General features: G+C 35.3%; 1 protein-coding gene across 5 annotated transcripts in view; it reads right to left on the bottom strand.

The window, feature by feature from the left end:
• GPCPD1 (glycerophosphocholine phosphodiesterase 1) overlaps positions 1–16,293 on the bottom strand; it is a 61,376-nt gene that overhangs the window by 29,244 nt on the left and 15,839 nt on the right. For all 5 annotated transcript variants that reach the window (XM_078056966.1, XM_078056968.1, XM_078056970.1 and 2 more), the window contains 4 exons: positions 12,125–12,200; positions 10,180–10,221; positions 8,273–8,396; positions 4,411–4,642 (listed from right to left, as the gene is read on the bottom strand). In XM_078056966.1, coding sequence (XP_077913092.1) covers positions 4,411–4,642; positions 8,273–8,396; positions 10,180–10,221; positions 12,125–12,200 — 474 coding nt within the window. The remainder of the gene's footprint in view (positions 1–4,410; positions 4,643–8,272; positions 8,397–10,179; positions 10,222–12,124; positions 12,201–16,293) is intronic.

Raw genomic sequence — 16,293 nt, 5'->3', positions numbered from 1 at the left:
AAGAAATAGAACACCTGAACAGACCTATAACCACTAAGGAAATAGAAGCAGTCATCAAAAATCTCCCAAAACACAAAAGCCCAGGGCCAGATGGCTTCCCAGGGGAATTCTACCAAACATTTCAAGAAGAATTAATACCTATCCTTCTGAAACTGTTCCAAAAAATAGAAATGGAAGGAAAACTTCCAAACTCATTTTATGAGGCCAGCATTACCTTGATCCCAAAACCAGACAAAGACCCCATCAAAAAGGAGAATTACAGACCAATATCCCTGATGAACATGGATGCAAAAATTCTCACCAAAATACTAGCCAATAGGATCCAACAGTACATTAAAAGGATTATTCACCACGACCAAGTGGGATTTATCCCTGGGCTGCAAGGTTGGTTCAACATCCGCAAATCAATCAACGTGATACAATACATTAACAAAAGAAAAAACAAGAATCACATGATCCTCTCAATAGATGCAGAAAAAGCATTTGACAAAGTACAGCATCCTTTCTTGATCAAAACTCTTCAGAGTGTAGGGATAGAGGGTACATACCTCAATATCATAAAAGCCATCTATGAAAAACCTACAGCGAATATCATTCTCAATGGGGAAAAACTGAGAGCTTTCCCCCTAAGGTCAGGAACGCGGCAGGGATGTCCACTATCACCACTGCTATTCAACATAGTATTGGAAGTCCTAGCCACAGCAATCAGACAACAAAAAGAAATCAAAGGCATCCAAATTGGCAAAGAAGAAGTCAAACTCTCACTCTTTGCAGATGATATGATACTTTATGTGGAAAATCCCAAAGACTCCACCCCAAAACTGCTAGAACTCATACAGGAATTCAGTCAAGTGGCAGGATATAAAATCAATGCACAGAAGTCAGTGGCATTCCTATACACCAACAACAAGTCAGAAGAAAGAGAAATTAAGGAGTCGATCCCATTTACAATTGCACCCAAAACCATAAGATACCTAGGAATAAATCTAACCAAAGAGGCAAAGGATCTGTACTCAGAAAACTATAAAATACTCATGAAAGAAATTGAGGAAGACACAAAGAAATGGAAAAACGTTCCATGCTCATGGATTGGAAGAACAAATATTGTGAAGATGTCAATCCTACCTAGAGCAATCTACACATTCAATGCAATCCCCATCAAAATACCATCCACTTTCTTCAAAGAAATGGAACAAATAATCCTAAAATTTGTATGGAACCAGAAAAGACCCCGCATAGCCAGAGGAATGTTGAAAAAGAAAAGCAAAGCTGGCGGCATCACAATTCCAGACTTCCAGCTCTACTACAAAGCTGTCATCATCAAGACAGTATGGTACTGGCACAAAAACAGACACATAGATCAATGGAACAGAATAGAGAGCCCAGAAATGGACCCTCAACTCTATGGTCAACTCATCTTTGACAAAGCAGGAAAGAATGTCCAATGGAAAAAAGACAGTCTCTTCAACAAATGGTGTTGGGAAAATTGGACAGCCACATGCAGAAGAATGAAACTGGACCATTTCCTTACACCACACACAAAAATAGACTCCAAATGGTTGAAAGACCTCAATGTGAGACAGGAGTCCATCAAAATCCTAAAGGAGAACACAGGCAGCAACCTCTTCGACCTCAGCCGCAGCAACTTCTTCCTAGAAACATCGCCAAAGGCAAGGGAAGCAAGGGCAAAAATGAACTATTGGGACTTCATCAAGATCAAAAGCTTTTGCAAAGCCAAGGAAACAGTCAACAAAACCAAAAGACAACTGACAGAATGGGAGAAGATATTTGCAAATGACATATCAGATAAAGGGCTAGTATCCAAAATCTATAAAGAACTCATCAAACTCAACACCAAAAGAACAAAGAATCCAATCAAGAAATGGGCAGAAGACATGAACAGACATTTTTCCAAAGAAGACATCCAAATGGCCAACAGACACATGAAAAAGTGTTCAATATCGCTCGGCATCAGGGAAATCCAAATCAAAACCTCAATGAGATACCACCTCACACCAGTCAGAATGGCTAAAATTAACAAGTCAGGAAATGACAGATGTTGGCGGGGATGCGGAGAAAGGGGAACCCTCCTCCACTGTTGGTGGGAATGCAAGCTGGTGCAGCCACTCTGGAAAACAGTATGGAGGTTCCTCAAAAAGTTGAAAATAGAGCTACCATATGATCCAGCAATTGCACTACTGGGTATTTACCCCAAAGATACAAAAGTAGGGACCCGAAAGGCTACGTGCACCCCGATGTTTATAGCAGCAATGTCCACAATAGCCAAACTGTGGAAAGAGCCAAGATGTCCATCAACAGATGAATGGATAAAGAAGATGTGGTATATGTATACAATGGAATATTATGCAGCCATCAAAAGGAATAAGATCTTGCCATTTGCAACGACGTGGATGGAACTGGAGGGTATTATGCTGAGCGAAATAAGTCAAACAGAGAAAGACATGTATCATATGACCTCACTGATATGAGGAATTCTTAATCTCAGGAAACAAACTGAGGGTTGCTGGAGTGGGGGGTGGGGTGGGAGGGATGGGGTGACTGGGTGATGGACACTGGGGAGGGTATGTGTTCTGGTAAGCGCTGTGAACTGTGCAAGACTGTTGAATCTCAGATCTGTACCTCTGAAACAAATAATGCAATATATGTTAAGAAAGAAAAAAAGAAGAAGAATGTAGCAGGAGGGGAAGAATGAAGGGGGGGAAATCAGAGGGGGAGAAGAACCATGAGAGACGATGGACTCTGAAAACAAACTGAGGGTTCTAGAGGGGAGGGGGTTGGGAGGATGGGTTAGCCTGGTGATGGGTATTGAGGAGGGCACGTTCTGCATGGAGCACTGGGTGTTACGCACAAACAATGAATCATGGAACACTATATCTAAAACTAATGATGTAATGTATGGGGATTAACATAACAATAAAAAAAAAAGATTTTATATGGTACTTTATTAGTCATAATTCTGTTGATTGGCACTTCTGATCCTTTAACATGTATCAGATGAATTTAAAACACTGACAAAGTTTCTAAGTCTCTTCATATTCAAAGACTAAAATACACCTGTAGTGAGCTGTTAATGTGTATTATATTCTCTAAAAATGAATTACCACAGAGAACATAAAGGGATAATTAACTCTCTAGGAAACTGAATACTCATTTGGAGATTACATTGGATATTTTATCAGCCTAGTCTACGAATAAAACAGTATTTCCAAAACTGCTAAACAAATGAAAAGCAAGTTAGGACGTTTAAAGAGAGTATTAAAAGATGGGTCCTTAAGAAATAAGGAAACATTCAACCAAAACCTCACATTTTTACAATAAAGTCTCACAGATCTTATTACTTGGGTAAGATCGAATTACAGGTTTTTTAAAAATAAAATTCTTTATTATAGCTTTTTGAAAGGAAACACTTTAAATTTCATACAATGCAAAAAGCTTTTTCATACAAAAAGCCAGTTGCAAAGGCGATGCATAAAGGCATCATCAAATTAAATAATTCAAAGACTATAATGATTTTAACAAGTGTAACAAATGTTACTTGTGGGTTTAAATCCATCCTGTACTCTGCTATTTTCACAGAACTGTGGCTAGGTCTCTCGTCTAATGGAAATGGGAGTGGAAGTGCCAAAGAGCCAGAGCCTAAGGAAAGCAGTACACAGAACCACTACCTGGGCACAGTAAAGCGAGGACCTTAGCCAAGGACCCAGCCTGACTTATGAAGACGAGAACCCCTGAACGCCCCAAGCCAGAGGGCTCTCATGTTGAGTCGCGAGGAGCTCTGGAAAGCTGGTAGCAGATTCTGAACAACCTGGCACAATCTTCATAGCAACTCTTTTTGGCTACATATTTATACTATCATGCAAAGTTGTAAAAATGAGTCCGCTGTTCTGAATTCTTATTATAAAAATGCCTCAATAAACCACAGACTTCAGTCATGAGGAGGACTCAGTCATGTTAGTTACACTGGGCGGCCCATCAAGAGTCATACAGTCCACTCGTCCCTCTATTCTTGGAGGCTCCTTTGGATATTATTCATTTATATTTAGAATAGACACAGGGACACCTGGCTGGCTCAGTCGATCATGCAACTCTTGATCTCGAGGTTGTGAGTACAAGCCCCACGTTGGTTTAAAAAAAAAAAAAAAAAAAGAACAGGCACAGATATTAAGACATCTGGTCTTGATGTAAAACATCAATTCAGCTGAATTTTTTTTTATAGTACTTGAGTCTATCAACTCCAAGTTTTTTAAGCCTGCTAAAATGTATAGACAAACATCTGAAAGGATGTATGAATCATGGGTTTACACTCAGACTAAAATAAAAATCAAAACATATAAAAATAAACCCATGCCTGCACTCTTTCTCAACTCCCACTGTGAAATAATTACTCACCTCAAAAAAATCAAATATTAGTTCCAGGTTATCTGGTTCCATTGTCTGTATGCTGTATTCTGTCCAACGATCGGGCTGCAAGCCATACCCACACTCTGGCTGTGAATGCCTGCACTTGAACTCATTGTCGCTTATTAAGGATATCTCTAGGCTGTTGGACATTTTGTGAAGAACGGTGGGAGATACCCTATCATCATCATCTTCTTCCAAGCCCTCTAGTGTCAGCTTTACCCTACACAAATGGAAAAAATAATGAAATGCAAGAAAATGGAAAAGGAAAACTTATACAAGTGTTACCTAAACGCCAACTTTAAAAAGTGCTCCCTGAATATGCTAATCCTTCAAGTAACAAAAATACGGTATTATACAAGACTACACATACTACTGGTTAAGGCATTAGTGTGTTTTATAATATACTGATGTTTTTATCTACATATACTTCTGCAAAGAATTAAAACAAGATAAATGCTCATTATGCCTAAGGTTGTTTTCAGTAACTCTTTTTCTATAGAACCATTACTATTATCTCATTTGTAACTGGCTATCTCAACTTCTTTTGAAAAGTCTCACAAAAGAATATATGTATAAAACAAGCACCAAACTGAATCATATTCTGTTAGTGTACATAAAAAGACTATAGAGTTGGAGGCTGTAAATTAAAAATTTTCACCTTTCTTCTACCTTACCACAGTGAGTCCAGGTATTCTGTGAAAAGTACATTATTAAAAAAAGATATACTGCATTAAATGTTTATTTGTATGCATGCACACTTTTTACATGTGTGTATGTATTTACATAGAAGTACTTTTTAAATGAAACAAACAGGGCGCCTGGGTGGCTTAGTCAGTTAAGCGTCTACCTTCAGTTCACGTCATGATGTCAGGGTCCTGGTTTCGAGCCCCACATGGGGCTCCCTGCCCCTCCACCCGGCTCGTGCTCTCTCTCTTTCTTGCTCTCTCTCTCAAAGAAATAAATAAAATCTTTAAAAAATAAAAGAAATTAAAAAAAAAAGAATAGTTCTGGATAACTGATTCTATTAGTGAATCTGAAGGAACATTCTCTACCAGGATATATGAAGAGAGATCACATTTGGACAGTAATAAATAAGCAAGAAAGGCACAAAGATAAAAATAACTATTCTGCTAACAGCAATGTGCATTTACCAAAAAAAAAAAAAAAAATTCAAGTTTAAAGGGATTTATGAACAAATTTTAGTCATTTATGTTAAAGGTTTTCTTCAAATAGCTCTATAGTGGTTATAATCTGTCTTTCCACTTATTGATAGAGTCAACTGAAGGAGAAACTTGCTTAAAACTTGGTGATAATTAAAAAAAAACAACAAACTTGCTGGTTCTTTCTCATTAGAAAGAACAGCATGTTTAATATTTTATTTAAATGCATAAGCTGGGGCACCTGGGTGGCTCAGTTGTTAAGCATCTGCCTTCGGCTCAGGTCATGATCCCAGGGTCCTGGGATCGAGCCCTGCATCGGGCTCCCTGCTCAGCAGGAAGCCTGCTTCTCCCTCTCCCACTCCCCCTTGCTTATATTCCCTCTCTCGCTGTCTCTCTCTCTCTCTGCCAAAAAAATAAATAAAATCTTTAAAAAATAAATAAAATGCATAAGCTGTTGCTAAGTTTTTAAAGTCCTGATATTCTTGCAGATCAATTTATTTCCTACCCCATGGAGGTTTAGTTTATCACTAAATACGAATTTGGGGGGAAAAGGTGGTCAGAACACAAATTTCTAGTTATACACAATTTTTTAATAGTTTATATTTCTATTATATTTTTTTTTTAATAATCTCTACACCCAACATTGGGCTCAAATTCACGACCCTGAGATCAAGAGTCACATACTCTTCAGACTGAGCCAGCCAGGTACCCCATACACAATTATTTCAATAGCAATCAGTTACTTATTGTAGAGCCCACCAAAGTTTGGTTATACAAAAATATTCCAATTTAAGCCTGATTAACAGAATAATATATACTAACACTCAAAATAACTTCCATATAAACAAGAATGGTATAGGACTCAGTATGCATTTGCAATCAGAAATTTGCAAGCAGAACCCAACCATTAATTATCTATTAATTTCTTAACTAAAGTCAAGAAAGAAAAAAATCCTCATAAGCCTAACCAACCATCTGGTTTATCTTTATCTTCTACAGCCATCCTTATTTCAAGGTCTTACTCTTTTTCTTTTTTTTTTTTTAAGATTTTATTTATTTGACAGAGAGAGAGCGCACAAGCAGGGGGATCAGCAGAGGGAGAGGGAGAAGCAGGCTCCCCGCTGAGCAGGGACCACAACCCAAGTGGAAGGCACACGCCCAACCATCTGAGCCACCCAGGCACCCCTCAAGTTCTTATTCTAAGAAGACACTTTATAGCTGTAACACAATTTGTTTCTTTTCACATGTAAATAAGATTCAATTATGTTAAACACACTCCACCCCAAGCGCAGAGCCAAATCTCACCACCATGAGATCAATACATGAGCCAAACTCAAGAGGCTTAACTGACTGAGCCACCCAGTCTGCCCCTCCCCCGCCCCCCAGCTGGGGGGGGCGGGAGGGCTCATGTGGGTGCTCTCTCTCTCTCAAATAAATAAATAAATAAATAAACTTAAAGTTTAGAAGAAAAAAGGATTCAATTATGTATGAAAAAGGCCTAGATACGCTATGCACAAAGGTAAGGTACACCCAAAACCTTCCACTTCCTCTCAGAACCACCAATGCAAAGGACTGTGAAGTGTTACTCACCCTTTCCCTTTTTAATTTTATGACTGGGATAAGTACTACAGTATTTAAGCAATTATTACAAAACATGTATGGGTTATTACCTGTAGTATCTTGTAAGTTTTATTACAAAGACACTAAGTATTGTATTATTAATTACTTCAGTTTCTGAAAATGGCCCTTTCAACCCAGCCCTGACATTTTGTCAGAAAAGGATGCCTTACATACCAAGACTTACAACTCCCAGTCTGTAAGTTATAAAAACTCAAATGATAGGGCTGCCTGGGTCATTGAGAAGTCAGCTCACTTAAAGGTATGTATGATGACGTTACAGAAAAATAAAGTTACTCACTATGTAGCTATTTACACAAAGCTTGAAATCTATTCTTAATATAGGAGTAAGAAGAAACTAATCTGGAACTGCCATGATCACTGCTACCTTTCTTCATGAAATTTTCATTTTCAAGCCACAGGAACACTTTAGAACACCGAAGTATATTTCCAATAATCATTTTTCTCTGTTTATACCATTATCCCCTCATTTGGCACAAATTCATTTCTGTCATATCAATTTTAAAACGAACTATTGCTACACTAAGAAATTTTAAATGGGGGCACCTAGGTGGCTCAGCAGGTTAAGTGTCCAACTCTTGGTTTCGGCTAAGGTCATGATCTCAGGATCATGGGATCTCGGCACGGAATGTGCTTGTCCCTCTCCCTCTGCTCCTCCCCCAGCTCACATACATCCTTCCTTTCTCTCTCTCTCTCTCTCTCTCACTCGCTCTCTCTCAAATAAACACAAAATCCTAAAAAAAAAAAAAAAAAGAAATTTTGAATGGTAGAAACCACAAAGATACATACACTTGGAAATCACTTATCTACATAGAAAGAAAATTTTCTGGTTTCAAATTTAGCAATTAATACTAAGAGAATTCCAGTTTAACTGGAACAATCTGAGTCAGGGAAGCAGTTCACTCTCACAAGACCCTTCAATAAGAAAATGTAACATCTATAAGTGTGTTATGTTCTTAGTTTATACACTTAAAGGCTAAAAACAAATGGGTGAGAAATCTACAGCATTAGTAAAAATAAGTAGCCTAAGTAACAAATACACATGGTCATACCTAAATCTAGATTTTTTTAATTTTTTCTTTGTTATTGAGACCGGAGGTTTTTCAGAATAATGCAAACGTAATCTTATTTCAGTCTGACATGTCAGCCATCCAGAATCCAGAGTTTCAACACCATCTGGCAGAGTAAATATGAAGAACAGTAATTATTATACATACTTTTTTGAAACAATCTAGTTCATGTTCACATTTTAATACACGCAGTTTATGTATCACTGGAACTTCTCTCCAAAGCAAACACACAGGTAGTCTTAAATTTATCACTCAAAAACTTTTATATGAAGTAGGGGGGAAAAAAGCAATGTTAACAAGCAGCCACATTTAACAACTTAAGGAAATTAAAATTTCATACTGAGTCCATTATTGAAGTAATAGCATCAATTTCTGAAAGAATACCACATTCCTCACTGGCTCTAACCTAGCGGTTGTTCCACGGAGGGCCACTGTCACACTTCCAAAGCGTCATATGAGCTATTCAGCTGAAATTAGTTCTACCACTAAAGCTGGAGCTTGAGACATGAGAAGGTTAAGAACAAAACTGTGAGCCAGTTTTTTATTCTCGCCTTTATAAGTTCTGACATAAATGGCAGGATTGTGATAACACTGTGTTAGCATTATTTAACTTGAAGTTTCCTGCTAACATATGTCATAAAATGTTCATAAATACCAGAAAGCTGTCAACTGTTTTGGACCTAACTTTTTTATCAACAGGACTTAAAAAAAAACAGAAGTTTTTCTCTTTAGGTATAACTTTAAAAGTTTCAATAATTATCAAATTTTAAAAATAAAGAGAAACCACCATCCTCTCTTAATTTTAAACTGTTCTCAGAAATGGACAAAGTTGGAGAGACGGTTTTCCATCCTGACAGCTAACTAAAGCTGAGTTTAAGAGAACTACAAAAGAGGAAAGAAATGCCTGCATTTATAACTGCATAGATATTAACATACAATAGAGGGATATGATGCCATGCCTTACAGTTAAGGACATGAGAAAGCTACTTCTCCATCCAACAAGCTCTCTAAAACATGTAGCATAAATACCATCTTTTGTAAATAAACAGAACAAGACTCTAAAGCACTAAAACTAAAGCTATGCAAGTATTTTAGACTACCTTATAATGTTATATAAATAATCCCAAATAAAATTAAGGAAAAAAAGTTTAATTCCTATCCAAATATTGCCAAAGCATGTACATTTCTCAGGTGCATAAACATAGGCACCTAGTATCAGCAATTTATCTCTGGTTCACAGTCAGGGCAAGCACACATTCTGCTCACCCCCTTTGTATCTTTGACTTCTATAGTATATGATCTAAAATAAAAATGCAGCTCTAGCATGATAACACTATTCTACTGTGAGAATTCCAGTCACCGAAGACAACGTGAATCCTCAGGATAAAGTATTTAGTGAAGCAGAAAAATAAATGAATGCATGACATTTTCAACATACTCAGAAGTAAAAGGATTGTCTATTCTACTCTAAATTAATTGTTAAAGTCTCAGGAGAATTACTGGAACATTTTGTTCAATCTGGATTTTACTGTAAATGCATATACACACAGAATGCACAAACCTAGCTTAAAAGAGTTTAGAATGTTTAGAAACATTAATACTAAACATAAGGGTTAAAAAGTGATGATATGTTAACAGTTAAGTATATTCTTAAATTAAGTATATTAATTCATACACCTGAAGTCACCAGTCAAAAACCAAAAGGATAAAATTTTTTAAAGCTTAAGGATTATACTGGAAACTATTATTTAACAGAATGTACTTGTTTCTTGGATCTAGTCTCTATTTTCAGTGTCATACAGTCATATTTCCCTGTGCTGTTTCTAATGAAATATAAGGGAACATCTCAATCATATCAGTAAAAATTGTCAAAACTAAGTCTCACTTACTGTGGATTCCAAATTGTCCATCGTCAATAATAATTTCACTTTCTAGAATTGAAGGAAAATAAAAAAACCAATTAAAATTCATGATGTATACAGAATGAACAACTGAAAAATTACCCACATTAAGGATTTTTAAAATATGAAATCTAAAGTTTAAAAGCAGCCCAAAGTGAATAAGCATATTTATTGTAGCCCTCAATCAAGAATTCCCTTTTAAGGAGGTAATCAAACAGTAAAAGTTCTTACAAACTTGGTGATGATTCGTGGTGTTACAAGGAAGGGAAAGAAGATTCCTCAGAGAGGTGCTCTAGAGGCCCTGGAACAAACCTCTACACCCACCAATTTATGAGACAGGCTGCTGGACAACAATATCTCCTGGTTGATTTTTTAAACCAAAGGTCTTGGCACAATTAAAATGCTTATTCTTATGTAGTGCATATTCTGAACTTATCTAAAACGTAATTCTCCTCGAATCCCAACTATTCTCTATAGCCAGCTACAAGCTTTAGAAACAGCACAAACTTACCTGCATATACAGAGCTGTGAAGAACTACAAAAAGAATAAGTGCTAGCACATTCCCTTCTAACAGAAATTTCAGCTAAATAAGAAAAGCTGGTAAGCCCCACCCTCTTCAGTAAAACACTAATGATCTTCCCTGCTACTTCCTTTCCCAGTTTAACTTTAAATATAAGTCTGAAATATTTGTCAAAATAGGTGTGATAGTTCCCAATAAAGATTCTTGGTAGATTTCACGCAGCTCTTAAGTTTAAAGGTTATGTTTCCCAAAAGCATAAAATTAATTTTTAAAAGACCAGAAACAAACATCCCACTTCTCACAATAAGAAAATATATTTAACTGCAAGATGCTTCCAAACGCAAATTATTTTTTAAATGTTTAATACCTAATAATTTCCAACCTCAGTATGGGACTATTGTAATTCTAAAGTACACTACTCATGAAAATTCTAAATATACTATCAAAAATGTATTAAAACATAAAAAGAAAATCCAATAAAGAGGATGGAATGAAATATCTGTTTAAACAAGACGTGTCCTTGCCACAGGGTAAAGCAGGATCTCACACTACTTTCTAATCTAAGATAGCTACTAGCAAGCCATTTAATATTTTTAAATTCTAATTTTCTCTAGAAACTAAAAGATACAGTTCTCAGCACGAGTGAATTTACAGATGAGTCCAAGTGGGTAATTTATGTATATGAAATGAACTTCAAATTTTAATCTCCGTATGGAAAAGGACATTTAAAAATACTTGTATGAAGAGAAATGCCATTTTTTGGCACAAGAAAACTGAATGATGTTTTAGGGGAAAAAAAAAAACAAAAACAAGAACAAAATAAAACCAACTATCTGAGTATCAATTTTAACACAGCCAGCAGGTATTTAAGTAAATCAGGAAGAAAATATGTATGCTACAACCAAGAAATTTGAATGCATTCATACAAGTTTAATCAAGTATTTACTAGTTAAAAAAAAACCACACAGAATAAATAGGTTAACTTATTCTATTGCTCTTACTATTCAAAGTTAAAAATTTAAGAATCTTTGTTTTGGATTAATTTTTTCCTCAAATGTTCTCTAAGCTCTCTGAGCAAGTAATCAAATAAAGCTGTGGATGCTCAGTCAAGAATAATATTTTACAAACTTTGTTAACTACTCCAAATGAAAATAAATATTCCACAATAAATTAATCTAATCCCCCCAAATAAAAATAACTTGGCAAGCATTTCTAACAAAGTTTATGAAGAAAGGCAATTAAGAACTGTTTAGTTTTAAAAGATCCATGATATGCTAAGTGAAATTTGCAGTACTGACAATGCATTGACCTTAAACTTTAGAATAAAAATTTATTAAATCCCACTAAGCCATTGTGCAGCATATTAGTAACTTTATGCATATGCCTCAAACAGATGCAGTTAATGCCCATACCTAAAGGGGTTATTGATCGTGGTTGTAGATGAGTCTCCCACTTGTGAACTATGACTTGGCATGGACCACCGATAGTCTGCAATTTAAAAGTTAAACGTCTGCAATAATTTCTTATATCTTATTTTCTACCCATGACTCCATTAGATGTTTGTGGCCTAAATCTTATACTAAATATGAAACCAAAAGATTCATCTTGTTATTTATCAATATTATATGTCAAAAATCAGGAATGTACCATCTCACAAAACATTATGAGTGCTGGAAGAAAAGGACAGTGAGGCAGTAAACAGAGAAAAAGGAGATGAAACTGGCACATAAAACCATCTTAAACCCTTTCTTAAATCTGCCTACAATACTCCAAATTGTTTTAAAGAAATTTTCATATTTAGCTGATGTTCTGTTCCCATAAATTAACACCAAATATACTTTATGCTTGGTTGTCAGCGGTCAATGAGGTATTATAACTGAATAAAGTCATCTCAAATAACTCTCCAAGTGTTTGGGAAAAGCCTATACTCTATGATAGTAGGAATAGTAGGTACAAGTACTTCAAGATCAATGATCACAAGGAACTAGAGGGCATAACAAAGTTCTTTATTATAGTAAGTAAATAACAGGAAGAACATCAGATTTCTTGTATCATAGTAACCAGTGTTTCTAAAAAGCACAGGAAAACCCTAAAAGAAAGTACATGTGCATGAGTAAATTTGAAGAATAAGTCTGACAAAAAGGGAACTACCATCTAGTCTTACAGTTCATAAACTCATACATACTTCTAATAGCCTTCTGTTATCAAGTTCTCTTACTAAAAGGGAAAATAAAGCTTTATGTGTTAACATACAGTTCATAAACTCATACAGTGTGAAAACTTCTAATATTGTCTTCTGTTATCAAGTTCTCTTACTAAAAGGGAAAATAAAGCTTTCTATGTTAACATCTACAGCAATTTAAAAACAAAAACAAACTATCAACTAAGATTCCCTATGTACACCTAAAGGACTAACTACTAACTAAATGCTTCCTAATTTTCTTTTAATTATTAAAAAAAAAAATTGACTAAACTTATGTGCCCAAACAAAACCGTTAAATAGACATTTTAGAAGCAAAATTTCAACGGTAACCTTACAAGGTATTTTACATTTCTCTTCACATCTTCAGAAGACATTTTAATAAAATACAAAAAAGCAAAAAGAAAACACAAAAATCATTCATTATCACACCACTTAGGGATAATCACTATTGATATTTTCATACATAATCTTCAAAAGCCCTTTTCTAGGCATATATTACATACTCTTAAAAAGCATAGAACATATAAGCTTCTCTCTATATATTGTGTACACCTTTAGATGGTATTAAATACTCTTCTGTATCATTTTACAGGTTTCAATATTGATTAATAATAAATGTGCCAAATGATAATAAACAAGTATGAGACAAATTAGGCACATTAAGTAATTAAATGCAAGAGATATTCCGCTACTTAAAAATAACCAGAGGTTGAAATCTTTTTTAAAACTTGCGAACTTTGAACTTTGAAAACTAAAATAGCATTAGATATTCATTCAAATCATATAGCAAATGGGATAAGATAGCAAATCCTCTTTTCTCTAGCTGAATACCTCCTTGTTTTAAGGGTTCAACTTATGAGTTGGCAGACTGGGCAGATGTTTTTAAAAAATTTTTTTTACTGTGAAACCGCTCATCTTAAATATAGTGAATTTCATTTCCTTTACACTAAAAAAAAGGGAGATACATTTAATCCTACATCTGCTAGATGTTTTTTACTATGACTTTCCCGTCACTTTTTTTTTAAATTTGTTTCTTAAACATCAAACTTTCTGATCCTCAAAAGATGCAAATAAATACATTAAGAAAGGAACAATGTTTCTTAGCAACAGAGTAGCCAGAAAGATCTAACCTATACCCTTCCCCCATTCCTCTCATGTCCCTTGCACACCCGCCTTCCCCAAAAAATTTCCTCTTTGCTACAAAGATGGTATAGATCTACATTCTTATAGAAGTTACTAACCAAAGGTGACTTCAAAGGGTGCCAGGAACATACTATTAAATATCAGCAGGGATAAGAAGTAGATAGAAGAAAGGAGAGTTTGTTTCTGTTTTCGTATCAATTCAGTGTCAGGGGAACTTTACAAAGTGTTGACTACAATATCTACATCTAATCATGTCAGAATAGCCTTGTGGATAAAATATTTGGTAGAAAACATATTTTAATAATATTTTAATAACTCCACCCTCATCTGCTTTAGTAGCAAACCCACTACTCACAGCATAAAATAACCTAGGCTTGAACAGAATGGAGCGTTTGAGGAGCAATCCAAAGAGCTGATTCCAAGGGTGACTTCTAATTGGGTATACAAGCGTTCACACTACAAATCCATGTTTGTTGGTACAACAAAGAGTTATAATATAGAAAAAAAATCTACCAAGTTTTAAAATACAGCGAACTTTCAAAATTATACTACTTTATTAAACTTTAGAAGGTAATCTTCAATTTTAGCTTACTGAACATCTTAAATTTAAGCCCTGAGCACTAGGAAATTAAAAATCTCAGTAATGACTCCAAAACATGCAATCCTTTTTAATATGCTAAATGTAATAAACTCATTCATTCTTCAAGATCTTAGAAAAAAGAACAGTTCCATTCTATAAAAGGCTGCCATAATTTTAAGCACTCTGGAGTCAAGTGCAAGGTGGATCTTTGAAGAAAAAAGTAACATCATCAGTCCAAGACATTATTCCATTAATAGTATTGAGAGAGTTGTTTCACAATTTAACATATATTAAATCAGATGATTGTTGAAATGTTTCGAAACAAGCATATTAATAAAAATACAAAATAATCTATTTCTGCAAAGAAAGAAAAGCATAATGACTGCTTTCTTAAACAATGACCGACATTACTCAGCTACATCAAGCACTGAAACAATATGTAGACTGAGGTTTTTGGTCTGTTTTGTTTTGAACAAACAACGTAGCAAAATTATCAACTAGTCATGTAGTATTACTGCTTTCAAATATCATGAAAAATGTAATTTCTAAAATTTTACTGTTGTCTTTCCCCATTTTGGGGGAAAAAAAAAAAGGTACATGTAACAGGGGCTCTGAGGAATTTTTATCTGTGATGGCAAGGCCAGACCAACAGTCATTTAAAAATCATGATTTTTAATAAGACTAATAAGAAAAATGGTCACTTATGAATAAGTATGAGGTGAAGAAAGCTAGGCAGACAGACATTTGTGAGATGGTTCAAGTTTGAGATTAACAGCTGAGGGTATTTAGCATCCAGAAGAATTTTATTAAGAAAACTGCTACACAAAGTAAGATACCTGGGCTATTCTGAAAATAAACAATGATGTGCGCCTATCACAGATGATTGATTCTTTTGTTAAAGGATTTAAAGCAAAAATCAAGGGAGATTAAGAACAAAGTAAGGGTTTATAACAAATCTAATTATGAGTGAATGTGAACACCTATAAAAATAAGAAACAGAGTAAGTTACCGGAAAATAAAAAGCTATTTCCATTGAAATGAAGGGGAAATCACAGACAACATTATTACAAATTGGCTAACATTTCAGTATCAGGTTACATCATCAATTCTGGCCACAAGTATAGAAGGATGGAAATGGATTAAAAAAAAGTTTTAATTGGGGGCGCCTGGGTGGCTCAGTCGTTAAGCGTCTGCCTTCTGCTCAGGTCATGAACCCAGGGTCCTGGGATCGAGCCCCGCATCAGGTTCCCTGCTCCGCTGGAAGCCTGCTTCTCCCTCTCCCACTCCCCCTGTTGTGTTCCCTCTCTCACTGTGTCTCTCTCTGTCAAATAAATAAATAAAATCTTTAAAAAAGAAGTTTTAATTGATGTTCACTGAAAAATTATTTCTGGTGAAGATGTGAAATTAAATGGACCATCTGCAGACTCCCACCTGTGTTTTCATTCCAAGAATACCTACAACCTTTGTTCGCTATGTTCAAGATAGTATTTTGATTTGTCACCTGTAAAATTATTTTAAAATTCAACATATTAACACCTCATTCTAATTCTACAAAGTAGAAGACAATAGGTAGCTATGAAAAGTTGAGAGAAAAGGGACTTCAAGACTCTTCTAAGCTAAAAAGAATATGCCAGAAAGAGCAAAAACGGAGGAGA

This window comes from Halichoerus grypus, chromosome 10 (assembly GCF_964656455.1).
Source record: "Halichoerus grypus chromosome 10, mHalGry1.hap1.1, whole genome shotgun sequence".
NCBI classification, from domain to species: Eukaryota; Metazoa; Chordata; class Mammalia; order Carnivora; family Phocidae; genus Halichoerus; species Halichoerus grypus.
The sequence above is the reverse complement of the archived record's forward strand: the minus strand, read 5'-3'. Positions and strand labels throughout refer to the sequence as shown.